The 27,967-nt window shown below is 35.6% G+C and overlaps 2 protein-coding genes across 3 annotated transcripts; one reads left to right on the top strand and one right to left on the bottom strand.

Moving 5' to 3' along the window:
• The first annotated feature begins 30 nt into the window (after window positions 1-30).
• On the top strand, window positions 31-16,668 carry LOC136802637 (zinc chaperone YciC-like). Of its 2 annotated transcripts, XR_010846027.1 has the most exons (8): window positions 31-170; window positions 911-1,424; window positions 2,295-2,535; window positions 3,578-4,030; window positions 4,554-4,913; window positions 6,557-6,679; window positions 15,127-15,255; window positions 16,403-16,668. XR_010846027.1 is itself a non-coding variant. In XM_067059388.1 (6 exons), exons 1-6 carry the CDS (start codon window positions 102-104, stop codon window positions 6,681-6,683), a joined length of 1,764 nt encoding a protein of 587 aa, XP_066915489.1. In that variant the 5' UTR covers window positions 31-101; the 3' UTR covers window positions 6,684-6,761. The 2 variants fall into 2 exon arrangements, 1 of the variants encoding a protein (XP_066915489.1); XM_067059388.1 differs by lacking the exons at window positions 15,127-15,255; window positions 16,403-16,668 and having other exon boundaries at window positions 6,557-6,761.
• Window positions 8,418-26,662, bottom strand: LOC136802635 (uncharacterized). Its single transcript, XM_067059387.1, has 22 exons — window positions 26,499-26,662; window positions 24,949-25,002; window positions 24,534-24,572; window positions 24,304-24,390; window positions 23,697-23,839; window positions 22,999-23,256; window positions 22,076-22,187; window positions 21,592-21,747; window positions 21,068-21,333; window positions 20,358-20,526; window positions 19,642-19,665; window positions 18,944-19,096; window positions 17,916-18,061; window positions 16,456-16,618; window positions 15,164-15,235; window positions 14,661-14,681; window positions 13,432-13,581; window positions 12,480-12,625; window positions 11,429-11,591; window positions 10,438-10,506; window positions 9,923-10,158; window positions 8,418-9,611 (listed from the first exon to the last, which is right to left on the bottom strand). Exons 1-22 carry the CDS (start codon window positions 26,551-26,553, stop codon window positions 9,528-9,530), a joined length of 2,766 nt encoding a protein of 921 aa, XP_066915488.1. The 5' UTR covers window positions 26,554-26,662; the 3' UTR covers window positions 8,418-9,527.
• Window positions 26,663-27,967: the final 1,305 nt, after the last annotated feature.

The raw sequence follows: 27,967 nt of genomic DNA, 5'->3' as shown, positions 1-27,967 counted from the left end.
AACATAAAATTAATTTGAATTGTTATTTAAACTCTTGTTTTATTCTTTTCAGAAAACAACACACACGTAAAAACATGAATATTTAATATATGTTATAAGAAATGGGTTTGGAAGCTGGCCGGAAAAACACGAAAAATGCATTGAAAAGCAACGTGTCAAAACAAGAAAAGGTAATGTGAGCAAAAAAGGCTATTATCTTCCTATACTTTCTTTCTGATCAAATCAATGCTTTTAAAGGCCGGATTCCACTTGCGTGCGCTGCGAGGGCACTTTTTCGAGCAAAGCTTCCATGCTATTGGTCAAAAGAAAAATGAAGCGATTCCATTGAGCGCGATCTGACGTAACGGTTGAAAAAAGTTGAAATGTATTCAACTTTTTTTTCGAGCGCACGCTACATTTTAATGACGTAATCTTTTTCCAAGCAAATAGAATCGAAGCCAAACGGTGCGATCGTAGCGCGCCCAAGTGGAGACCGTCCTTAAGAATATCGTGCTAAAAAACCCCAAAGTTTAGAAATTCGAATCAGAATATAGCTTCAGCATAATAGTGTTATTAGATTTCACCAGGGATATCGAGTCTGATCGGAGTTTCAACCGAATTTAATCCTTCCTTAATAAAGGAGCGAATGCAAAAAAATATCTGATTGTCATTCGTCGTCCACATGACTAAAGGTTCAATCTCAAAATAAGTGCCTTAGAAAATTGAAATTTTTTAGATTCTGTTCTGTTTTATGATTGGCTTTTTTGTCATTGGAAAACATTGAATATTCCTCTGTAAGACAAATGAAGAATCCCAATGTCAAAGGTGAACACCACAGTAAAATTTTGAGTTTTGTAAGGTACATACTAATTTTGAGATTGAGCCTTGAGTCACGCGAGTGATAAATTTTATAACTCCTTTTCATTTTTAGAAGCAGCCGGATCCAAAAGATCTTCTACCCGTTTCATTGCTCTGTGGCTTTTTGGGAGCGGGTAAAACAACCCTCCTTAAGCACATCTTGGAGACCAAACACAATGAAGAGGGCTTTAGATGTGCTGTTATCGTCAATGATATGGCAACTCTGAATATTGACAAAAGTTTGATCGATCAGTCAGCCCTTGTTCAAAGTGACGAAGTCATTGCAATGCAAAATGGTTGTTTTTGCTGCACTCTTCAAAGTGATCTTGTGGATCAGATTGTGTCTTTGGCATCAAAGAATATATTTGATTACATGTTGATCGAGGCATCAGGAGTTTCGGAACCTGCACAAATTGCTCCACTTTTCGATCTTTGTGAAGATGAGCATGACCATGAAGAGGAACATCCAGAAGGACCAGAGCTGGGTGAAGTTGCAAGGCTTGATACATGTGTTACTGTTATTGATGCAGCTGAATTTTACAATAATCTTGAAAGTATGAAAATGTACGAGGATGGGGACATGGTTGGTAAGAATGATATTTTTATATTCATACACTATGATACTTGTGACATGAATAGCATAGCTCAAACTCCTTTCTTTAAGGGGTCATGACCACTGAGCTTTACATAAATCTGAAGTAAAATAGAAAACAACATGGTGGACTAGTCGACTTCAAAACTGGGCACACTTTCATAGGCCATTTCACAGTCGCAAAGCGTAATGGGTAATCAGGACCACTGCGCGCTAATAACGACTTACTATTGGTCCAAAGTTTTGAAAAAAATTTTCAAGAAAAAGATTTTTGCGTCTAGCCAACGGGAAGCCGTAATGGAGGCGCAATCAGTCCTGATTACCCATGATCCATTTCGACTGTGAAATGGCCTATGGGAAATCTGTGAGAAATTACAATTAGCCTTTCTAGTATGTAAAAGAATATGTGTATCTGTCCTTTCAAAACAACGCCGAACACAAAGGTGGTGAATATAGCTTTGTCCAGAGTTTACAAAGGTCAATGGCCAAATGACACCTCTGAAAATCCGAAGAAGAGGATGGGTTGGGATATTTTCCTGAAAAAGGTGGTACTTAGATAGGATTTTCGGGTCACGCTCACGATATCCTGTGTCGTCGTTTTTTTAAAGGAAATCTTGCTCTATTAGCAGTCAATTGCAAGACCGAATCTTGCTGGAATTTTTTAAAGATTTTGCCAACAAAGTTTTTGTCGTGTATAAAGCGCTTAACAAATCAATAGAGGAATCGCCGTTTATGTGATAGTGATATGATTTTCTCCATTATGGAAAAATATTCGATTCGCATATATCACTGGTAAGTCATTGGAAGGTTTTCTGTCAACTTTACTCCCAATGTAATATTTCTTATAACATTCTTAATTTTCTAGGAACAATATCAGAATTGCTGATGGAACAAGTGGAATATTCCAATGTTGTTATTCTCAATAAACAAGACTTGGTCAACGAACATCAAAAAGCTGACATCATGGCTAAGATAAAGTTATTGAATCCAAGAGCAAAGATTTTGACCACATTTCAAAGCACGATTGATGTGAGAGAGATTTTGAATACTAATTTGTATAGCAAAGAGGCCATGGACGAGGATGCAGTCATTTGTTCTGCAACAAGGTATATAGTTGATTTAGATTTACCAACAGTTTGTCTCTCACGTTTATCGCTACGTAGTACACTCTGTGCACATTGTGCACTCTGTTTGATAAAAAAATTGCGATGAAGTATGATTTACAAATAGCAACACGTCTCTCATCGTCTCCCCTCTCCCGCCAACGCTCCATCGCAGCGGTCGGTTTGAAAAATCTCAAATGAAAAAAGACAATGACAACAGACCCTTTACGGCAATGAAATTTGAAATAAGCCGTAGATACTGCGTTTGTGTACAGACAAGCAGTTTGTATGATGGCGTGAAATCTGAAAAACTTGATGTGACAGCGTAAATTTTTGGTCTGCTGAAAGGGCAACATGAAGTGACCCGTATAAGCCTAGCTGTGGCACAAAATGCAAAAGCAACCTTTATTTCTAACATTCAAAACAAAACGTTCATATGAGGTTTGATGATTATTGAAACAAAGTTGTGTGCCAACTTGGAGAGTTATATTGTGTTTTCTATCTTAAAAAATGGAATTAGCGCCGGATTGCCCTGTTTTTCAAAGATTTTCGAAGTTTACAAGTGTAAAGCTATAATATTATTTTTCTTACAAAAATTGCTTTTTCACTAGCACCAACGTTACTTTTTGTTTTACAAACTCAATTTTAAATACAGTTTCTTCCCACTGACCTTTATATACCCTGGACCAAGTTTCTCAATCTTGGCCAAGCAAAATCTTTGATCGGAGTTTTTTGAAAAGTGGTACCCTAATGGCGGCACTTCTCAATAGCGGTGTAAATGCATTGAGGGCGCTAGATCTACTTTACCTCGAAAACTTTTGATGATGTAGCGCCATTAGACGTTTTTTAACACTGCAATGGATTCTTTACGGGTACCAATTCAAAAAAAACTTCGATCAAAGATGGCAGATATAGCTTGGTCCAGGGATTATAAAGGTCAGTGTTTCTTCCACTGAAAAACAGTTGTGAAAAAAAGCTTGAAAATTTCCGTTCAAAACACCATGGAATATAGAGAGTATATTTTATTTAATTCTATTGTTTTTAGGCAGGGTGATTCAGAAGATGACATCTACTTACCAGAATGTTGCGTTAAATCTGTTGAATCTGGCAAAAAGAAATGTTGTAAAAGTAAAAACGCTGAGAACAAGCAAATCGTTGATTCTGGAAAATCACAACTATTTCTTGGAGTGGTGGACAAAATTTCTGGCAAAAAGCAATTGACCAGGCATGAAAAACGCTTTGGAATATCTTCCTTTGTTTATCGGTCAAGAAGGCCTTTTCATCCGGGGCGGTTTAATGAATTATTCTTAGAACCTTTCTTTATAATGAGATTCGAAGAGGAAAATAACGAACTTGATCAACTTCAGAAAAGAGCAGCTGAGAAACAAAAAATACGAACGAAAAGCATTGGTGAATTATTACGAGCAAAAGGATTTTTATGGATCGCTTCTTCACATGAAGTTCTGGGTGGCTTTCAGCAAGCTGGCAATGTCGTCAGGTAAATTTTGATCTTAAAATTATGTTTAGATATAATCTTTAGCTAGAGGTCATCGATATAGTAAGTACGCCAAAATTTCCGAATATTTGACGTCCCCTCCCCCATCCTCATAGAAACGATGCGATTCGAACAATAATTTATGCTTTTCTAAACCCCCCCCCTTCACTGCTCACGCTTTATATAGATGATCCCCTAGACTGATCTAAATCTGCGAATATGAGAATTCAATTTGCTTGCATTCCAACCATCCGTCTCATTTGGCTTAAAAAACAATAGAAATCAAATTATGGGAAAATGTTAAGTTTTGAGATTCAAAAACTTGGCACGAGGTGAATTATAAGCATTATAATTCATCATAAGCATATAATAAGCATAGTCTATGCCTTGATGCTTTTGAAAGCTTAAACCTACACGAGCGTGACCAAGGGGCAGACACTTGCTTATAAAAAGAAGTATGTATTGTCAGTGAAGATGGACATTTGTTCAAGGACTCTTACATCATTTGTGAATTGTTTTATTATAGGGTTGAGGAAGAAGGTCCATGGATGGTACATCCTGAATGTCGTGACAAATGGGAAGGAACAGATACGGAAGAGAGAGTTCTGAAAGATATGACAAACGAGAAGGGTGAAGAATATGAATACGGCGATCGCCGTCAAGAATTAGTTTTCATCGGAATGACTTTGAAATATGAAACCATACAAAAAATATTAGATGAATGTCTTTTGACTGACGATGAAATGAAGTTGGGACCGGAGAAATGGTTTGAGACTATGGAGAGTGAGGATAAATTGAAACTAAGTTTGGATGTCTCTGATGATGAAGACGAAGATTACGAAGATGAAAATGGGGAACAAGACGATATCAACGAGGGGGGTGAAAGGTAAGATATTTTTGTTCTTTTGTTACATAATTCGTAGAGAGCACCTAACCGAAAACCGGAATTTTTCATCTCGTTTCTTGGTGACTTTAGCCTTTACTTTCGATACTCCTGTAGTAGCTAAAAAATCGAATTTACGTCAAAGCACTTGAAAGTCTTCTATTTTTCAGAAATCGTCAAAGTGGAACTTACCAAAAAACGAGATGAAAAATCCCAGTTTTTGGTGAGGTGCTCGCTATGGAAAACCTGGGTTCCCAACAATGCGGGTGACGTCTAGTATAGGCTACATAACTTTTATCTGATATTCCGACGGTGTATTGGCGGCCGCCCACGCTAAAGCTCTGAAGGAGCGGGCCAATTTACCATCGGAGACCTATAGTAGTCATCGTTTGATGTACCGCATCACAGTCGTGTCTAGCTGTCATTACACTTTTTTGCTTGACTATCGATTGCACCCGACTGAATTTAGCATGCAAATCTCTGCTGCCTGAGAAACCTTACAGAAAAAAAGAAAAATGGTAACCCAAAGGTTCCAGATGTTAAAATTTTCCCGACCTTCAGAGCTTTAGCGTGTCGGAAGAAAATTTCTACATCGAGTACCAGATAAGCATAACTCAAACATACGCATACACGTTTTTTTTTTTTTTAAGAAACACACTTTTAAGAAACATGAGGCTCAGAATACCTAAAAACTAAGAAACATCTAAGAAACATGCTGAGGCTGAGAATGAGAAAATAGCATTTTTTAATTCGTTTTTTTAAGAACCTTCCAATCAAGGTTCCAGAAATATACATACATAACAGTTAGAAACACTTGAGAAAGTCAGAAAATCAATATAGAAGATAGGAAAGTACTGTATATTAGTCAATTAGACTTTTGTATTATCGACATGCGTCCTTTAAGCTTGACAAAGTTTAGAAACATGTAAGAAACATTTAAGGCTCAAAAGGCCGATTTCTTAAGAAACATTGAGGCTGCTTGGGAAAACTAGTTTCTTAAAAAAAAAAACGTGTACGCAATTTCGTTCCAATCATGAAAATTCCGAGTTATGGAGTAAGGTTTATAAGGCATTGTTTACTGAAGGACATTAAAACTTGTTAAGGAGACATTCAAGTTATAAGAGGTTCGAGTTAAAGAGACACCACGCCATCCTTTACGCCTACATCAGTATATCATTGTTCAAACCTTCGTGCGCGGCTAGACAATTATTATTCGCCGGTTTATCCGAAAAAATAGCGTGCTTGATTGCTTCTCACTCGGTAACATTTAGCTACTAGCGTACATAATTCACATTCACATTATGGTTTCTTCTCCTTAAAGGACATCATTTCAACGCATCTCTTCCCATTTGCTTGCACTACAGCATCTTTAAACGAAAATAAACAACTCCCGCCCCACGCGAGCACAAAATGCTGAATTCTTTAAATTATTCTGCTTTGTCAGCACTAGAAGCGCCTCTTTTCTATATCAAAGTAAGAATATATACGTACAGTACGCAGCGCTGATGAGTCCTAATAAGGACGAAATACATATGCTGTTCTGCCACCCAAATCTCCTGAGTGAATATAGTTCACATATTATGTCTGAAAAGAAATGTATTTATCTGTCTACGTTTAATATATGTTTTTTTACTTCCTTTAAAAAGCGATCCTGAAAACGATGATGAAAAGGAAGAACCGAAAGAGATGGGAAAAGTGGTCAATAACAAACGAAAAGGTGATGATGTTAAAGAAGAACAAAGACCTGAAAACAAAAAGACTAAAAAGAAATAAAAACAAAATTACTATTGCACGTAGATTTTGACTTCCAATTTTATATTTTTTGAATCAAATAATGGATCAACTCATAAATCTTTCTTGATATGATAAAGTCTGTTTGGCCTCATATCTCATGACCTGGGCCTAGTCCTTTTTTGAACCTACTCCGGTGGAGGTCCTTTAAATTAACCTGTTTCCTTCCGTCCGTCCGTCCATCTGATGCAAGCTTTTCTCAGGATTGGCTCATTCGATCTTTCTGATTTTCTTGCACAAGGATGCAAAATTGTAATGCCCAAAATGTGACGGAGCCCGTTTTTCGAAAAATATATTAATATACCGAAAAAACCGGGTTTTTTGGCTATATTTATCATTAGGTAGGTTCAATATACATTGTGCTTGTTCTTTTTATTTTAATCAAACGCTAACCTAATGGATTTGTGGTCTTATACTACCTTGTATACTACATGCGGTTTTGTAGAGGTCTACAATTCAGACTAACGCTAGCCCAGCCTCTCGGACATATATGAATACTAAAAGAGTTTTTGAGAGAATTTTTGGCATACCACCACCCCACCCCAGTTTAAGTGGTGTCTTAGTACACATGTACTTAAATTTTTGGGGACATTTTGACACATATACCGCCCAATTTTAGTCTTTTCTGGACAATTTTTGTCTTCTCGGGACCATTTTGCTCAAAAGTGATGATTTTGCAACATAAAATTCAATTTTTGCTCAAATTTATATAATTATAGACTAAATTTAGGCTATTTAGAGCAAAATAAGGGACCTTCTCTTAAGTTCATAAGGTCTGGCGGGTTGAAAAATTGTCAAAAAATGAACAAGCGGGGGGGCGTTTAATTGGAACCTAAGAGTATATCTTTTCGATCTTTTAATCTATTATACAATAACATAGTTCAATAGGAAAGGTTTTGTTATGTTTTTGGAAGTTGCTACCCATATATAGTATATACATATTAGGCATACTGTATTACGCTTGTCATGCTTATTATGAACCGGACGCCTATATTAGGCGTAAAATAGAAACTCTAAACGAATCATGTCACAAAACTCTATTTCATACCATGTTGATCTTAACTCCTGGCTTAGCAGATGACTTTCCTCCACAAATTTCCGACTATTCAATTCTGGTCTGTAAATTATATGGGTATTATATGAATATTAAAATGACTCCTTTTTAAGTTCGCAGTACTAAAAACTGATAAAAAATTTTCATAATTTGGTTATATGTAGAATGTAACTGATGAATTGATTTTGATTGAACAATAGGGAAGTGATAATAAGAGGAATTCATTGGAAAGATCATGGTATTAGGGACGACTAAATTAAGCTTTCCTTATTTTCCAGTATTTCAAGCTCTCTCCTATTTTCCATCATCTGCTTGTAAATTTAGAAATGGCCAAATTTTTAGTCGGTCTTTTATTAGTCGCCTCTTAGTGACTGAATTTTGAGGAGGTGACTAAAATAGGGTCGATTAATAATTAAGGCCGACTAAGTTTTGGCCGATAAGATATTCTTTTTAAAGGGTCAAGTTGATTATTAGTTAAACCATTGAGTTTAAAGCTCGATGTGCCAGAGCAGAAATTTCAACCTTTCCCATGCAGGAAAACTTTTGCCTTCAATATTTGTGTGAAAACCGGGCGGATGACGCCTTTGCGCCAAGATGTTCATCTCTAGCACAGTGGGACTCTAACTCGACAGCTCAAACACATCACACATGAAAAACTCGTATTTAAAAGAAAGTGTCCGTCTTAATGTTTACTATAAAAGTTAACAAAAAAATATAAAATGATATAAAATGGTAGTTGCAAAAATTAATTAGCGTTAACTCAGTTGGGAATTTTTTTAAACCAGTGAGATTCCTTTAAGCAGATGCTTAAATGTAGGGATTCTTTACTATAGTTTTTTGGATGAGCTGGAGTTTTTACAAGATACTTAACTAATTGGTCATTTGAAGTGATAGAGATGACGCGTTCTTTAGAAAAAGTAACAAATTGTTCTATTACTGGTTAACGACAAACCAAATCAAATAAGAGCTCGTAAAAACTCCAGCCTGTCCCAGTTTTTTAAATAGCGAAAGGTGCACATGAGCAAAGTTTTTACAAAGTTTGACTGATTAAAATGTCTTCTATTTTTTAATGTGTCTGGAAAGAAGTGGAACTAAATTTTATTTGTGTAACTAATGAGTTTCAAAGTTCAATCATGTATACCTTTTCTCCAGTAAAAACCTTAGTATAACTTCGTAATCGTTACAACAATTCCTTGGTTACAATATGTGCAATTATATTAGATTAGTGCAAAAATAAATTTCGTCTTATAAATCATAATCCAAATTCATTCAATAGACCTTTTCATAAATTACATCACAAGCAACGTTTACCTCGTATATGGTTATTGATTCTCCAGAAGAGTTCATAAGAAGTTCACTTTGAAGCCCTCAAGGTATATAATCACATTGGTATAAGTATCAAAACAAGACAGTCGTTGCAATCAAATGGTTTATGAAAGTTCTATTCTTTGGCCAAAATTTCTGAAAATCAGTCTTCTATTATCGCTCAAACATTCACCGGATTTCAAAATTTCTTAGATTAGTTCCATTTATACTGAGACGGGAAAATCGTCTGAGTGATCTGTGGAGGAGGTCCTATTTATTGAAATACGAATAGAAAGTACATTCCTCCATAATGCTCATTTTCTAAATTGCTCGTCTCAGACAAATGAATCGTCTCAGTATAAATAGAACTGCTTAGAGAGAGCGATGGACAAATTTTCATTGAGTTTAGTCATCCGTAAACTTCACTTAAATAAAGAACTAGTTTTCAGAATGTCTCCCATCGGTATTTAGCACATGCCTTCAGTGACTTGGATATCCGTAACTGTGATCATAGGGCAATATGAGTAGATTTTGTCCACAGTTAAACCAACCTGAAGCGAAATGAAGTTTAGAAAAATATTAAGACGATGAAAGACGTTGTAGAAGAATTTTTGTGAGTAAACGCTTTTTTATTATAAGAATTATAAGTTAAAATTAAAAATTCTATTTGAACCTACTGAACCTTCTTGGAATTCCAATTTTAGGGCTTTTTGAACAACTTTACCTGTCATTGCCAAATCATCCCCGATCATTATGCATGGTAGCCCATGGTAGATTTAGGCATAGTTTGGATCTTAATCCAAGAATACTTTTAGGTCCAAAAAAGGTCAAGAATATCCATAAAGAACAAATGATTTCTTACCCGACTTCCATTTTCAAACAAATCAAATTGAACTTTATTCCAACCAGACTTGATATTTCGGAAATGGTGCAAATGGCGACCGCCATTATAGAATCGGACAACACAATAATTCTTGGCAGCATATCCAAGTTTGAACATCATGCGGGCGCAACCGTAGCGTAAATGTTTGGGTACGTTCACTTGAGCTCTGACCGGCAAATTTTCACAAGTTTCCGTATCATAAGTGAAAGTGTTCACTAGAAATAAAAGAGCAAGATCTTTCAAGCTTCTGTACCAAAATTTCCTTAATGTTTTCTCCCACGATATAGCGGGATATCTGGGGTTAAAATCCAATTTTAACGCCTAACATTGGCGTACTGCAACAAACTCTTGAAAACAATCACGGCGTAGTGGTGTGATTAAAGACTGTGGGTTTCACTTAAAAGGAACCAATAGGATTATTCAAGTTAAAAGTGGAATTAGAAAGGCTCGAGTTAGGGAGACCTCAGAAAAGAAAGAGAAGTTAAGAGTTATACCTTCAGTACCATTGATAGTTTCCTTGTTCTTTCGTCCTTTACACATGTTGGGGCATGGATAGGTTGAAACTACACAAAATTATAAAAGTAATGAAATAAGTCATTCTTAATTTTCTATTGTTCTAAACAATATGCCTATTGTTATTACTTCGAAATCTCACCCTGATATTCATGATATGCACCACTGCAAAGTCTTCTGACATTACGTCATGGAACCAATAGCTCATTGGTTGGAAGTGACGTAAAAGCAGTCAATACGTCACTTTCAACCAATCAGCTATTGGGTGGAACGGAAGACATTGCAATGGTGCATATCATGAATTCTTATAGAAGTAATTCTTATAAAAAAGCGTGTATCGCCTGTTACAGGGATAGTAAGTGTGATGAGGATCGTGATAATGTTAGTCCAGCTGTAAGCAGTAGACAGTAGTATCTGCTCATGAATTTTTCGTCGGCGGTTTGGTCTTTATTTGTTGGATAGTGACTTAGTCTAGTATTATAATAAGTTTATTAAGTTCAGTGCAAAGACCAAGGTTTATTTCTGTAAGAAATTAACCAATCATTTCCGACGATAATATTATGTCCTAAGTCAATGGAAAAAAGACTACATTATCATTATAATGATATCCTCTTTGCCAAATAAATTTTGTTTTCGTTTTTAAATAGTCAGTCTATAAATTTATAAAGCCCGAAGGGCTAGATATCGTGTTTTTGCTGAAAAGTGTGCCGTTAGGTAGGAGATTCTACCTAAGTCACGTGACAATTCAATAGAATTTCAGGGCTTGACCAATCAGAAGCTTCACAGGTTTTCGAAAACAAAAGCAGCAATGTTTTTTGCGATATTCACTTTATTTTTGCTTGGAAGAGCTTAAAAGCACGACATCTAACCCTTCGGGTTTTACAAATCTACGAGTCAGTCCAGGAAGTACACAGCAACCACTTTTAGCACAAGTTTTGTATGGTCTGAATAAAAAGCTTGAAATTAACATACCAAGATTTTCGATGACAATATTTTTGACATCAGCATCGGCTGCGTTGTGCCACGGATCAGAGATATAATATTTGACATTCTTGAAGACTTCAGGTTTGGTTTGAGTGACATTATGTCTTATAGCGTTGTTTTGAAAGATTTGGTATCGATATTGACCATTGAACTTTTTTGAAAAAAATTAAAACAAAAATAATTTGAACCGAAGAACAAGTATGTAAGGGCGATAAAGCTTCGATGGAAATAATAACATAACATACATATCTTATTTCTGTGGAATTGCACAAAAAATAATAATGGAAATTTAGGCTTAGTACTCAAAAAATTACGAACATTTGAACATTCACAGAAACCCTTCCCACTTAAAAAATTGGCCAAAATATCGTTCCCGGTGGAAAATTATCCTCCAATTTTTGTCCCCACTGAAAATAATCAAATAAACCAATCTTCACTACAAAATATGTTGCTTTTTTTCCATCCCCACTGAATTTTCTGACTTGTAAACAAAAGAAATCCCCATTAAAATATGAGAATATCAATCCCCATCGAATTTCAGTCCGTTAATTTGATCCCCACTTGCTGGAAAAATCCTACTGGGTCTGTGAGTTTTTTATGTTCTCATGAAAAATGTGAAGGGTGAATTCAATTTCAAAAGAACTTTAAAAAAACACGAAAATGATGGGAATGAGGTTCTCCTCTATTAAAACCTACCCCTTTTTATATACACCAAAGATTAAAATACACCTCTCAGACCAAGTAGAATTTTTTTTTTCAGTTAGTGAAGCTAAGAAATAACGGACTGAAACTCGCTAGGGATTGATATTCACATGTTTCTTTATGGTTAGGGATTTGAATTCCATTATTTTCAAATCAGAAAATTCAGTGGGAATGGTAAAAGTAGCATAATATTTTCCGATGAGGAATTGTTTATTTGATTATCATCAACGGTGACAAAAATTGGAGAATCATTTTCCATTTGGGACGATATTTTGGCCAACTTTTTAAGTGGGAGGGGCTCCCAGTATGTCTGTGAGAAGAGAAGTTAAAATGGTACCTTTTTTTGTTGCATGACGACATTCGTGTATTGATTTTGGGGGAAGTAAATATCGTTATAATTATGATTTCCATACCCACCGAGTGGAGAACAAATGTGACTCCTGTATTGATTACTAAATACAAAAATCGCTGGTACTCGTTGACCTGGCAAAAAAAAAGACTGTTTCAAGGCCTGAAATACATACACACATTTAGAGAATGAATACACTAATTTAAATATGGCAGGGATTTAATTTGGCGATAGCGGGAAAAACTTTATTTGGATTTTTACCAGATTTTGGCGAATTGCGCAAAATCCAAATTTTCTTCCCGCCTAAATTCTTAGAGTTGATTGCTTGTCCTCCTTTCAGTATTAATGGAAAGAAACTTTTCTGGGATTGGAATAATAGGCCCGCGATATGAAATTAAGAAAGTAACTCACACCTTCCCTCTAAAGCTCTAAAATAATGATCGCACAGGAAGTGGAAATACTGTACTTGATTTTTCAACGTAACCAGGTCTCTAAAGAAAGGAGCTCGATGCATACGTTCCTTGTCGGTTTTTTAAATATTTTGCCTACTCTCTAAGAGTTGCCAAAATAAAAAAGGTCATACCCCCTCCCCCTGTACGCAAATGGCTATAACCCCTGGTAAATACGTACTTTTTCATTCAACCCCCCTTCGGTTGAAGAAAATTTCGAATTTAAATCGTTTGGTTCGGACCTTTATTTCATATATTAAACTCAATATTTATTAAGAAAATTTTTCTCTTCCTTGATGCGTATAAGAAGCGTAAAAGTCGACAAAAACAAGCAAAAAAGGGCTATGAAAAAATCTTCCATGCGTATGTACATTTTCCTTTGACCCTTCCCCTCCCCCTGTACGCAAGCATATGCTTTTGAAAAAGACCCCCCACCCTTAGTGCGTACGTACTATGTGGACGGCCCTAAAGAACGTTATGTGTGCACTTACCACGATGGCAGCAGTTATGGCCAGTGGTTGCATGGATAATATTGGTCCATCCTCCTTTCTTACTTTTTAGTTTGACATCCATCGATACTTTCCATTCTTTGGTAAGTTCTGGTAAAGTTGTTAACAATTTGCTTCTGGTCACTTGTTGCTCTGTGAAATAAACCAACAAACTTTAATTTTACTTTCTTGATTTAATGGACAAACAGATATCGCTTGTATTATTGGGAGTTTGGAGCATTGAGTTTAAAGCCCGAATGGCTAGAGTAGAATCTCTAGCCTTTCTCAGGCAAGAAAAAGTGAAGCCTTAAAAAATGCGCCGTATTTTTGACGACAGATTGAATCTAGCAATATTTAGCGGTAAATTTTAGTTTCAGTCTGTCATTTGTGTAAAAACCAGGCGAGCTGCTGAAGGCTGCGCAACTTTGGTAGGATTTGTTGGCTTCAAATCCTACCAAGAAGATTTGATTCTAGCCATTCGGGCTTATACTCCATTGGTTTGGAGTTATTGAAAATGTCCTATAAAAACAAATTTTCGCGGTAACTATTTTTCGCGTTTGACACGCATTTTTTGCCGAAATTCGTTCTTTTTCCTTTGGACTTTTCGAGAATTTATAGAAAAAAATTGCATTCCGCTGAACTGATTTTCACGGTAGACGCCCAAAGACTCTAAAATTAGTTCCACGGAAATTAGCTTTCTTAAGGTAGGGTTAAACGGTAAAATCTTGATATAATTCGAACAAGGAAGAACAACAACGGAAAATTGTGATAGGCTAATGATGTCTCAGCCAACCACGTTTCATCTTTTCACTAGCAAGCTTTTATTAACATTTTTTGTTAGTCTTTGCGCGTTCTATCAGCCGATATTTAACCAAACGACCGTATTTCCGAAAACGGTATAAAATTACAGTATATTATTTTTTGGTGTCCGAAACGGGAACGCTTATGTAAAAATGAAACCTTTAATTTTAATGAAAAATGTTTTATTTATAGCATAATTTAACAATAGGCAGACACTGTTCTGATATGAAATATGTATCTGATATGAAACGGGAACACTTATGTAAAAACAAAACCTTTAAGAATGTGTCAATTCACTTGTTATTGTTGAATGATTTTATGACTTTAATTTTGACTATTAAACTCATTTCCTAGATTTAACAGGAGTAATAATGTTAATACTTGTACCAGCATATATCATTATGAAGTAAAAAATCTCCAAATTTACATACCTGCTGCAAAGGTCTGTTTTGCTGAAGAAAAGAAAACAAAATTTCATAGATCAAAATTGAGTCACAGAAGAAGGACAAGGGGGTTTAAAAGCTCCTTTGAGCATTATTTGCCTTTTAAAATGTACCTAAAATCAAGTAATCTAGGCAATGTTTTCTTTTATTTTCGGTTTTTCAGATGGTTTGATATATTTAGATTACTGTAAATTACTTCAATTTCAAGCAAAACTTCACAATTTTCATCTAACTCTTTCCTCTTAAGTCGCAATAATAAAGCTACAAGTTTTTCTACTTTAATTAAAGAAAACAATGTAATTTTGCCGTAAGAACCATAAAATGTATTAAAGGACCCATTTTCAAAGATCTCAAATTCTAGTATATCTCGACTTTTTATATGTCGGTTTTGCTTGAGACTACATACAGTATAAAACGAATGTACAAGCGTTAGATCTCGAGCCATCTGATTAACCTCTACAAAGAGGGTGGTTTTTGTTAGACATATTTACCTGGCGGGGCAGGAACAAACAAAGGATCGTTAACATTATGGTTGCACACTGGATTGCAAGGCTCAAGCTCTCCTGAAGAAAAAAAGTTTTACGTGAGTAATTCGTATTTGACCGTTCCCAGCTGGCACACGACGTTCTTACAACGTTCATCTAACGTTATATGGACGTTGTGAACATTAGATAAACGTTGAAACGACGTTGTGTGCCAGCTAAGTTGTAACGGGTAAACCTACCACTATTAGTTTGGTTCTCAACTTCGCTTTTCTTGCAGGCTTGCAGTGCGAACAGTCTTATCATATGGGGCTTACCACGAAACGCTCAAAGCTTCACGAGAGGGAGTAGAATGGAATAGCGTCATAAATATGTTGTCATTGCATTGAAATACTCACAAAGTGACATTTGACGTCATTCGACCTTAACTCAAATCCAATCCCTTTGTGACATAAGGCTATATTTTTACCATAATTTCATTGGAGTAGTAAATTGCGAGAGAGTTGATTAATCCGTAATAGCCCTGTTTTTTTGTGTAATCACCCCGGAAAAAAATTGTTTTAGGCTGAATAAAAGTCATTGAAATCATTAAATGTTCTATTTTTTATTAGAATCCGTAAACTAACTTTGGCTTGGGTTCTGATGTTCTAATTTTATGTGATTTAAAAGGCTAAAATGTTCTTAATATGCTCACTTTATTCACTTACTAATTTAAAAGTGGCATATTTAAATCTAAAATCTGAGCTGGAACTGGGCCTGATTTTCCCTGGGCTTTAGTTAAAGGGGAACTCAACAAATTTTGGAATTTTTCGTTTCTGTCCTGAAATGGTTTGTTTCAACGATAAATTTCAAAATTTATAGGTTGCAACTCTCCTTTCACTTTAAAAATTTGCTTAATGAGCTTTTAAAAAGAGGCTCCCCTCTACTAGAGGGGGGCGTACGGGGGTCGCAGACACCGAAATACCGACGCATATTTCTTGGATTACCGTCAACACCGACAGCAAAATTTGGTAAAAATCCTCATTTTGTCACCGCATGGCATGTTTGACACCGAAATACCATCACTCTTTTCTTCAAACACCGAAACACCAACAGAAAAAAAGAGTTAATACCATCACACCGTCAAACCCGTAAGCCCCCCCCTACTAAAATGAAATAGTTTATGAAATAAAAAAGACGCACTTTCAGCTGTTTTATGACGTAGCCGTATTCAGAATCAGGAAAAGGCTTTCAATGATCTACCGCTAGAAATTTCGACTTTACAACCTGGAAATCTGTCAAATTAAGCATATACAACTTACCATTCTGGAAGACGAAATTCTTCAATTCAGCATTTGTACTTGGATACCATTCATCTCCAGCATATACTTCAACTCCTTTATATTCTGTTGGTAGTGAATTGTGAGCTTTATGCTTCTCAACATCGTCAACCAAGACACGGTAATAATATTTACCGTCAGTATCCTAAAAAAAGTGTAAGGGATAGTATTCCAGAAGAGTCTCTTTAATTCGAACTTCTTTAACTCGAATGGGGCCTTGCTTTAATGGGATAAACTTTCGCGGGGATTAAATTTTGCGGTTGGACCTATCCGCGAAATTCAAAAATTTCGCGGGGATTTAATTTCGCGGATTACGAGTTCCCTGATTTTTCGCGTAATTTCGCGGATCAGGAAAATCTAATTTTTCTAAAGTGATTCCAAATTTTGCAAACAGAACTTCTCTCAAAATGTTGATATATAGTGTGCGAAAATTCGACAATGATGTGTTCTATTTACCTATGCGGGACCAAAAACGACGATAGAAATTTACAATTTCAAATTTTCGGGGATCGAAGAAAGAATTCAAATTTTTCGCGGGTACCTAATTTCGCGGATGAGGCCCTTCCAAATTTCCATTGGGATTTAATTTCGCGGATTTTGGCGGATGACACCCAAATCCACGAAATCTGCGAAATTTAATCCCCGCGAAAGTTTATCTCATTAAAGTAACTCTAACAAGCTTTCTGGTTCCTTTAATCAACAAACCATCTTTTTAAACCTCATTCTAAATTTCCATAATTCGAAGAAATTTGTTTTCACTGTGCACGTTTGTGTTTCAAAAAGAAAGAATGAAACAATGGGCTCTTCCAGAAAAAATCCGTTCATGGGGGGTGGAGGATATATTATTTTTCATGAATTACCCCTGGAAATTTTGATTTTTAACCCCCTGGACACGGGTTACACCCCTGGACAAACATCAAATCAACCCCGTGGACACAAAAAATTACCCCTGGACATTGGAATTTACCCCCGGGACATTGCAAGTTTTTGGTATTTTTTCAATACCCCTGGACAATTCATCCTCCACCCCCCATGAACGGATTTTTTCTGGAAGAGCCCAATATCAATGACTGAATCTGGATGAAAAAGCCAACCGTCCGCCCGCCCTGGGAATCTCTCAAGGAGCCATGGCCTTGGTACACATGACATCGCAGTCGCAGGGTAATCAAAATCTGCTTGGATATTATTTCTATTCTCATTAGGGAGTTTGAATTAAAGAAGGTAGTGGCAATGCGTTTTTTATGATGGTAGATTTCAACTTTATACCGACTTTAATTGTAATATACAGCAACCTTTAAAACGTCAGGAGGCTGGGCAAAAGTTTAACAGGAAGGACTGGCGTCAAATGTTTGAAACATTTTGATTTCTGCCAAATAATTCCTTTCCCGGTAAACTCTAAAAACTTCCAAAGATGGAGATTTTTCCAAGGTCAATATTCTAACCTTTTTCATTGAAATTTCGAGTTTTGTCCATTTGTCTTTTCGCAATACAACTTTATTAAACTGATAGTTACCATGCCAGCCAACAGCAGAAGTGATATGGAGCTTATATGTATTACTCCAAACAAAAACCGCCGGTATACGTGTACCTTGAAAACAAAAATGATATAATGAAGTTAGATTTTTTCTATTACTTTAATAGGATTATTTGTCGTAGGCATCAAATGTAGTGGGTTTCGCAGATTTGGTTGTCATCCGCGAAAATAAGTCCCAATGGAAATTTGAAAAGGTCTTATCCGCGAAAATATTTTGAATTAAATTCCAAAGAAATGTCAAAAGACCACTTTTGTCATCTTTACCGTCATCAAAAAAGCGCTAATAATGCGGATTTTCACAACCAACATACGTAGTTTAACAGTAAAATAGCGCACATAGCACAAAACCATGAAAATATTATCTCAGTCTTAAGTTCAACCCGCAAAATTTAATCCCATTAAAATATTTGATATATCATACTCTAAAATAACACCTCACTGGGTGTTCGTTACAGCCTCATTTTTGTTAGAAGATGCAAAAAGGAGTCACTGATAAAAGTCTGCACCAATAGCATTATGGGTAAAATCTTCAAAAAACAAGCTGGTTGCTTCTTATATAAGCATAACGTTTATAAGCATATGCTGGCTCAGTTTTTAGTACCTAAACAATGGCTCTAATATTTAAGAACAAGTACTAAGCATAATACGAACCTGATATATGTGTAGACACTTGCTTATAAAAAAACATGTATAACAATATCTCATGTTTAATACTTATGTTCACCCCTGTCTCACAGGTGGTGGTTGTCCTTATTGGGGATAGAAATTTTATTGTTCTAATGTTAAAAGATCCAGCTGGGATGCTTTTAGAATGCATCTTTTAATCAAGTGGGACTGAAATTACGGGGTATTTTCCTACCGGGGACGAAATTTTTGCCAAATTTTCAGTTGGGGTCCCACCGGGGTGTTTATGTTAATTGAATACATTTTACTTACCTCGATGGCCATGATTGCCTCCAGTGGTGAAATGTATGATATTGGTCCATCCACGTATTGTGCCCAGCATTTTGATTTCGAAACTGACTGACCACTCCTTTGCCAATTTTTGAATTTTTGTCAATGGGGGACTGTTTCGGTATGGTTTGAACACTAAAAGATGTGAAATAGATTTGGTATTGAATTTTGTGTCTTCTAGCCCCTTCACACCCTTGAACCCAGGGCTTATCTGTCCCTCTCACCCTATTGATGATTCTGATGGTCGTGTTAGCGGAAAATACAAACAATTGTATTGTGCAATACTGGCCTCTTTGGGTCGCAGAATTTTTTATCGGACCTGGCTCACGGAGGGTGACAGTCTGGAACTCAAACGCGATTTTGAAGGCAAATTCAAATCTTTCTTACACAAAGCTGTTAGATGTTTTGCCAAAAAATTTTTTCGAGTTAGGTAAATTGAATATTTATTTTTCAATTTTTTAATTCGAGTTACGTAAACTCGAAAACAAAATTTAAAAAAATAATTCGAGTTATATAAGAACAGTAAATAACTTTTTCGAGTTAAGAAGTCTCCTTATGACATCATAATTTGGGACTCGGGTTTTTGTAACTCGGGTTTTCAGGGCCTCCATTAGATAAACGTTGAAATAACGTTGTGTGCCAGCTGCTTTCGTTTCGGTAAACCAATTTCCTTTTCTTACCTTCGGGTTTCTTGAATTCTTTGCCTAGGGATGAACAAATTAAAATACAATTACACTTAACAGATCGCACAATAAGGGAACCAAGCTCAATTTGAAAAGTTTAAATTTTTGATTCTTGGCAGAACTAACTTTGCTTAAAAACAAGACATCTAGTCTCTTATCGAAGCTCATTTTTCAGTAGTTTAATGTATTTTCTGACATCACCTTACTAAATCATACCTTCATCTCTGGGTTCCAGACACCTTAATTGTAGATCTCAAAATCTAATCTCTTTATCAATATTCTAGAAATATTTAAAGTCTCCACAAGGCTCAATTTTCAGACTTGATCGCAAGTTTTGGCGCTATTTATAAGGGTCTGATACGAAACTATTTTCGGATATCCCTAGCTTCTATAACGGATGGAAAATCGATACTTTGCAGTGCTATTGAAATTGACCCTAGAAGTCCCGGAACATAATATATAATTTGAGAAAATCATCAAGCTTTAGTTGGTCCGGAAGCATAAATTTATACAGTGGAGTATCAGTAGGTTTTTACGAGGATCACAGTTTGTTCGTGTTAAGGTAATTTCGGTTTACAAAGTAAGAGTTAACAGGCATGATTGTTAACAGAAGGGACCATGACACTTGTTCGAGTTAAAGAGACAATCCGAGTTATAGAGGTTCGAGTTAAAGAGACTCTGTATTTTTTGTTGGAAAGGTTGTATTCACTTACTTTCATTAGTTGGGCAAACATCATTGGTGTAAGCACATTCTCCACTATCACCAAAGCTGCACGAAGCAAGAACGATATCACCGGAAGGACATTCGCCATCAGCAACCAATATGTTATCGATGGCAATATCAGATTTAGTTCCGTTACCAACAGTAGCTACCAAATCGATCTAAGATAAAAATGGTTTCAACATCTAATTCTGCGAACGACCATAGGCTAGACAGATATTACGTATCCTTTATCTTTAAAATTTAATGTATACAAATAACAGTTGGAAATTTAGCGCTGTCTTCACTTAATGTAATAAAAAAGCTTAAAAGGTTTTCTAAGAAAGTGTGACCAGTAAAAGAATAACAAAATTTGATTCGCTGTGTTATCAAATATTTGAAGACAAGGAATTTAAAGTCTAAACCATGCTTTTCATTTTTTCATCATTATATAAGTAAGAAATTATGACATGGATCTCCAGGCTAAGTATAAACTCTCCAAAGGCTAGAGAGAAATTTCAAGATTTGCGTTGCATTTAGAATGAAGGATTGAATCTAGCCCTATCTTTGTTTTCGCGCGACATATTTTCAAAAACAGCGATTAATATTACTCTAAATATTGCGTTTGTGTGAAAACCACGCAGGTGATTTGGGAGATAATAAGTGGTTTCATTTCCTATCCAAGAGTTCCGGAAAATTGAAATTAATGAGGCTCTCACTTACTTTGTAGTCTTTATTCTCTGGCAATGTGACAGCGTTGTCGAACCATTTGTAAGTTTTGCCTTGTTGATGGCCAACTTTGGAGAAGACTTTTTGTTTAGATCCATCTGTTGATTCAACGAAAGCCTCAACAGAACCCATTGTTTGACCATACATACTCAAAGCGAATTTCAGACATTTTTTACCAGTGCTTCGTAATAAGGGACTTTGTAATTTCAACGACTTCCTAGCGTATTGGGTGTGACGTGAGTCCAAGTATACGTAATGCCCTAAAAAGAATGGAATAACAAGACTTTATTAACGGCTTTATTACGGCTTTTTGTAATCACCTTACAAATTGTAAAGTAGCGTTGACTTTTATTAGCCTTTGTTGCCACCTGTTCGTCAACTTGAAATAAACTATTACATTACATTACATTACAACGATTTTTTAATCGAGCTTACAGGTAACATGGGTCCTGGATTAGATAGTGTAACTTTGAGGAGAAATATTCAAAGAAATTCTAGAAGAAAATATTTCAATATACCTCGAGTTCCGTGCGGATACGATCGGTAGCCGAAATAGGTGTCAGGTCCAGTCCGGCCTCGTTGGTGAGTTGACCATCCAGAGAAGGACGGTGGTACAGCTCCGGATACTTTCCATTCGCATGCATTTACGGAATCGAAAGAACAATCAGCATACTCTGTAAGAAAGAGATGAAATCACGTGATCATGTTGCAACTTTTTGTACCGCCCCTTCCGCCTTTCACCCACAGGCGGGCCGGTGAAAGAGTGTTCACTTCTACGGTCCCGAGGTTGAGAAGTAATTCATAGGTTAATGACTTTTGAGCTTTACGAAAAGAAAATTAAGGATTGAATGAGTCAAAATAGAATCTAAAAGACCTGTGTTGTGTTACGCAAAATGAGAATGAGAACAAAGGGTCTAAAAAAGGGAAACAGCCGAGCCTCAAATTTGCTGATTCTCATATTGTGGGTCGATTCGATTTGGAACCTCATTTCAAAGATCTTACCAGGTTTCTCAGGACCTCCCTCAGTTGGACAAGCACCAGTCGCCCATTTGATGTCATCAACAGCAATATAAGCATGTGTGTGAGACAACCCTTTTGAAACACGCCAAAATACCTGTCGAAAGATAAATAAATTATAATGTCAAAAAAAAAAAAGAATCAATTATTCTAAATTTTCTCACAATCGAAAACATTCGTAATTAGTGCTAAAGTAAGTGCTTAAAATGCATTGAATACTTTTTGGGTTTAAGAGCATTTCAAGATTGATATTTTTGAAAATCATTCCAAAGCATTCTTACGGTATTTTTAGGTTAGGACCCAAATCAACTTAAATTTGGTATGTTAAACATATCTGAAGCAAAAATGGCATTTTTTGTGAAAATTTGAGCCTTTCTGGGGGACAGTTGGCAATGTAAAGTTGAATATTCTAAAAATGACATTTTTAGGTTATCTTGCCTAATTCCATGATGATGACTTTTTTAATTTTTGTTATAAAATATATTCTCATAAAAAAACGTGTAGAAGAGAGTCAATGTCGTCTCAGAGACATCTTTTTAAGCCCAACCCTGATGTACCAAAGATGTCTCTAGCTGGTTCAAAAGTGAAACATTGAGAAAGACGTCTTTTTTGAGACCAGCTAGAACGTTTTTGAAACCTCACGAGCACCTCACTAAAAACCGGGATTTTTTCATCTCGTTTTTTAGTGAGCTCCACTTTGACGATTTTCAAAAAATAGAAGCCTTTCAAGTGCTTTGACGTAAATGCGATTTTTTTGCTACTGTAGGAGCTTCGAAAGTTAAAAGTAATGTCAAAAAATCGAATGTTTACAGCTCCAAAACCCGGGCTCAAAACATTCGAAAAAGTCGCAAAGTGGAATAGACGTTAATTGCGTAGAAAAAACGCAGGTGACGTCTAGTATAGGCTACCTTGCATTGTGTTCCCTTTGCTTTATTGACGTCAATTCGAACTCTCCGCCATTTTCGATCCTCGTAATTATTTCCACTTGTTCTGAAGAGCTCTGTAGGTTCGTTATCACCCTCACATTCCATGTAAACTAAGAAACGACTGATATCGCATTGCCATTGGTTACCATACATATAGTAATAAAACGAAGCACATGATTGGTTTTCTGGGACAGGGAAGCTACCGGTATTAAAATGAGCTTTCTCTGTCTTGTCTTTGAGCTGAAATTAAAAGAAAAAAGTGATCTTTTCTATCCGGAGATCCCATCAAAAAAATATCAAGCATTTTATGAAGTTATCTTTTACAAGAACATCTGTATAAATGCGAAGACCAAAATATTAAGGACATAATCAAGGCTTTGCTGATTTATAAAACACCTAATTATTTTTGAAATTTGGAAAACATTTTGAAATTATAAAAATACTCTCAAAATGGCACGGGGGGGGCGCTTAGGCAAAATGGGTGTCGGGTATGTGCGAGCCATAAGGAGTCCCATTTTTAAACCCTTGAAAGTCTCTTTTCGAATTTTGGTTCGGACATACCCGCCACCTCGCAAACCTAGCACCCCCTGGGCAATATGATAAAAAAATAGGAACAGATTAAGAAGATTTCAAACATAATACTTACAATGTAAAGAACATAAATAAATGATAACACTTACATATCTCAGTTCAGCAAACATGAACCCACTACCAGCATTTGCTCGGTCCATGATATGCCCATGGTGGATCTTTCGTTTCCATATAATGCTTTGTGTGTTCTTCACTTCAAAGTCGCTCATACAATCTCCGTCAAAGCTACAGTCTAGAAAAAAAGATAACAAGTTTAGGAGTAAATTGAAAGATTGAGTAAAAACAATAGATATTTTTAAAAATTTAATAAACGAACAAGAAAATCGAGAATAAAAATAATAAAAATCAAGAATGAAATAATAAAAATCTTCCTGCTGATTCTGAATACCATGCAGGCCCAATTTTTTTCATTGAGGGGGCATAAAAGTTGAAGTCGAAGTTCCTTTCTCAAACAAGTAAAAGTGAAGCCATTCAGGATTTTTAGATCAGGGGCTTTGAAACTAATGGGTGATATACAACTATCATGAAGAAGTGAAAGAGGTGTGTATGCAGCTAGAACTTGAAAAGTGAATCAGGGACGTATAAACAACTGAAGTAGTTTATAAAATTAATATGAAGGACTTTTAAATTATGGTTAAAATTCTGAGGCTTACGACCTAATAAAAAGGCCGACAGCTCTCGAACTATACTACTTACGATAGTCACCAGAACCTCCATTCTGACGTTTGGCGATTGTGCTCAAAGGTTCAAACTGTTCGATTGTGTTTGCTGCACTCTCATCGTCTGGGAAGGAGAAGGGAGATCAGATTTTTAAACGCTGTTTTTCAGTACTTTATCATTTCTTTAGTTAAAGGGACTGATAAGGAAACAGAGCTTTTTGATATTTAGTTTCATGAAAGATTTGTAGATATTACAAAAAAACTTACTTTTTCTTGATTCTTTTTCCAAAAGTGATTCAATATCATCTATAATTCAAAAATTTAGTTTTGAAATAGTATTTGGGTTGAAGAAAATATTAGAATTAGAAGTCACAGAGGTCAAATAGTTTTGTATTTTGCCATTTCTCTCAAGATGACACACGTTTATTACAAGGGAGCCCCTTATAAGAATATAACGCTTCGATTGCTACAATATTAGGGACAAGTTAAGAACATTCCAAGGTTTTACGAACTCCAAAACAGCCGATTTTTTAAGGAAATGGATAAAAATACTCCCACAATTGTGAAAATAAGAGCACGTTAAGAACATTTTTATTAGGCTTCAAAAATTTCAAATGTTCTTATTAAAAACGTGTAAACTCAAATTGACATCGTTTCGTTCGCCTTAGTTAATAAATTATACCTTGCAAAATGTCCAAATTGTCTTCGATCTTTTCAATCTTTGATGTCGACAAACCTAATGTTAAAAAATAAAAAGTTTAACTGACAAAACTGACCTTTAGTAACAGTAAAAGGATAAAAAATACAACCGCTTTTACGCTTTTTTTGCTAGGAATCTATAGCTGACAGCCCAAAACTGACACATGAATTTTCAACGCTAAAAAATCAATGCAGTTTCTTACTTTTACGTAGAAAATTAGGATTTAAAAACCTGTTTCAGGGTTTATTACTGGACCTAATTCCTAAGACAGCCCAAGAAAATAAAAGTGACCTATCGCTGCGCTGCCGTTTCAGGGCCAAAGGAGGTAAGTTACAAATTTTCAAAAAATCTTTTTTTTCAAAAATCATGGTTTTTTGACCTGCTCTATCAGATGGTGTTACTAATTTTCATTGAAAATGCCTATTTCAGACTTGCCAAAAGAGGTATGTTACAAAAATTCATAAATTTCTCATTTTAAATGATGAAAAAATGTTTTGAAAGTGAAAAATTGGAGGTAAGTTACAAAATCTGTTTAAATAAAAAGCTGTAAGTAACAAAGATTTTCTTAAATTTTGCTTAAAAAGATGTAAGTAACACATTTTTGAACAAAAAATGAATTAATCAAAATACTTTCAATAAGATCTGAATAAATTTTATGGAAATCGATTCTTTGCTAGATTCTTTATATTTAGTGTAAAAATTGGTACTAAATGGTCAAAATTGATCCTGCTGACACGTTTTTCTTGATTTATTCAAAATCCAGAATATTCAAAAATTGTTACATACCTCCTTTGGCTCTAAAACGGCAGTGCGGCTCTGAGCGTTTTCTGTCTTCCACAGACCCAATAGCTATGATTATGGTTGCAAGTGACGTTTTGACTGGCTTTACGTCACTTGCAACCAATCAGCTATTGGGTCCATGATGTAATATCAGAAGACATTGCAATGGCACATATCATGAATATAAAACCTTTTTTACTTTCCAGTGGGTACATTCACTAAACACGCTTAGGCGGTACTTAGATCTACTTAGACTTAAAAGCACTCAAACGTGCTTATAAAAACATTTTTGATATTTCGAAGCGACCCTCAAATTGTCAAATCAAAATATTTAGAATTTTGAAATTTGAAGAAAAAGGGAAATTTTTTTTATGCCCCACCCCCAGCAGTTTGCGTGAATGCATGAAAATTAAAAAAAAATTGTGTAAATGCGTGAATTGGAAAGCTCTGCGTGAACAAAAATTGCGTGAATTGAAGGTCCGCCCTTACGCTCACTTAAAGGCTTAAACGCATTTACGTGCAATTAAGCATACTTGCGCGCATTTAAATGCAATTTTTACACAAGCAAGTACTGGGTTTCGCCACCCCTCCACAGTAAATGCAAGAGAAACTCACTTCTGTATCTATTATTAGTCTATATTTCTTATTTTCAAGTAGGGTCGAACCATTAAACCAAGAAATATTATGTCGAATGATGTCAAATATTATAAAATTATATAGTTCAAATTTGGATGGGAATAAAAAAAGATTACCTGCGCTATAAGTCAGCAAAAGCAACGTTAAAAAGTTGCTCAGCAAAAATCTCATCTTTGTACGTGCAACAGTTTTCTTCTATTCTTTATACTTCGTCTTATGTGAACGTCTTTACTCTTTCGTTGGTAAGGTTGTTTTGATCAAAACCTCATACTCTCTAATCAATTTGAATCAAAAAATGGGGGGTGGTTGTAAAAAATTTAATTTCGCTTTTATGACACATTTTGTAACAATTTGTCACTACATAATAGATTAGAGTAATAAGGGTATTATGATATGTATGATACCAATAGAAAATTGATAAAACAGTTTAATAGCAGGCGGTCGTTCATAGCAAAAATCACGTAGGCGATTATTTTTTTGATTTTTAACGTGGTTATTGCCCACCGACAAGGGAATTACATTTTTTTGTCAAATAAGTAGAACGGAATAAAAGGAGTCAAAGAGAAATTGATTAAAATATCGTAGGTATAAATAAGATTACTTTTTTAATACATATGAAACAAAAGTCCCACGCTCAAACCAAAGTTAAAAAAGTCATAAACTTTTTTATACGAATATTAATTATAAGATGCTTCCGATGTTCTTATAATTAAGTCTTAAAATGTTCTAAAAACGATTTTTAATATTTAGTACTTTGCAAAAGTCTCCAAAGAACTGGCATACCTTTTGGTTCTAAAGATCCTACTCTTACAAGGCTTCAAAATTTCGGGTTCGAATTTTCTTTCAAAATCTAATAAAAGATGGGGGGGGGTCTGAAATTGTACCTCAGAAAACCCCAAACTAAGGTATATATAAGCTAAAACCAGCAATTTTAGCTTGTGATGGCTAAAAATATTTTTTTTTAAATTAAAAAACGTGAGGGAGGTCCTAATAAAAACGGGCGGTTCCAAAAATTTCTCGAAAATTAATAAGTAGAGGAGACGTTTATTCAGGAACTTAGAGTAAACCAAGCGATATACGTCCAAGTACAGTTTTTTAAATATTACACCCATGGTGGTAGTATTTCCCTCAGGATGGAGATGACATTTTTTATCGAAATGGAGAGGAAAGAATTCTATTGTTCTCAACACGGATATTGCAGTGGGTATGGGTTTCTAAGTGCAATTTTCTACATTGAATTTTATGTGGGGATCATCCCGGCGGTTTCTTGACACAGGGGTGTAATTGGCACCGCAGGGAGCCTAAAGCGACCGAGGATGGTATTCATAGCTTCACGCATAAGGAAGTTGGGAAAACATCTCATAATTTTGCGTTTGCGTTTGCGCGATTTTCAGTATTTTATTTCCGCTTAAGGGTAGCATTCTTATTTTACGGTCTCTCTATTGTTTTATCATCATCAAAAAGACTTTACCGGAGTCTTTTTGATCTGATTACTCATTTTGGAATCTCAGTTTGTCTTTTTCTTATCCCTTGAGAGTTAATGAATCTAAGGAAATTTCCCTGCGATGGCACCTTAATGAAAGTT

Source organism: Clytia hemisphaerica, unplaced genomic scaffold (assembly GCF_902728285.1).
Source record: "Clytia hemisphaerica strain Z4C2 unplaced genomic scaffold, Clytia hemisphaerica genome assembly, whole genome shotgun sequence".
In the NCBI taxonomy this organism is placed as follows: domain Eukaryota; kingdom Metazoa; phylum Cnidaria; class Hydrozoa; order Leptothecata; family Clytiidae; genus Clytia; species Clytia hemisphaerica.
Note: the sequence above shows the minus strand (reverse complement) of the source record. Positions and strands in the feature narration are given on the sequence as shown.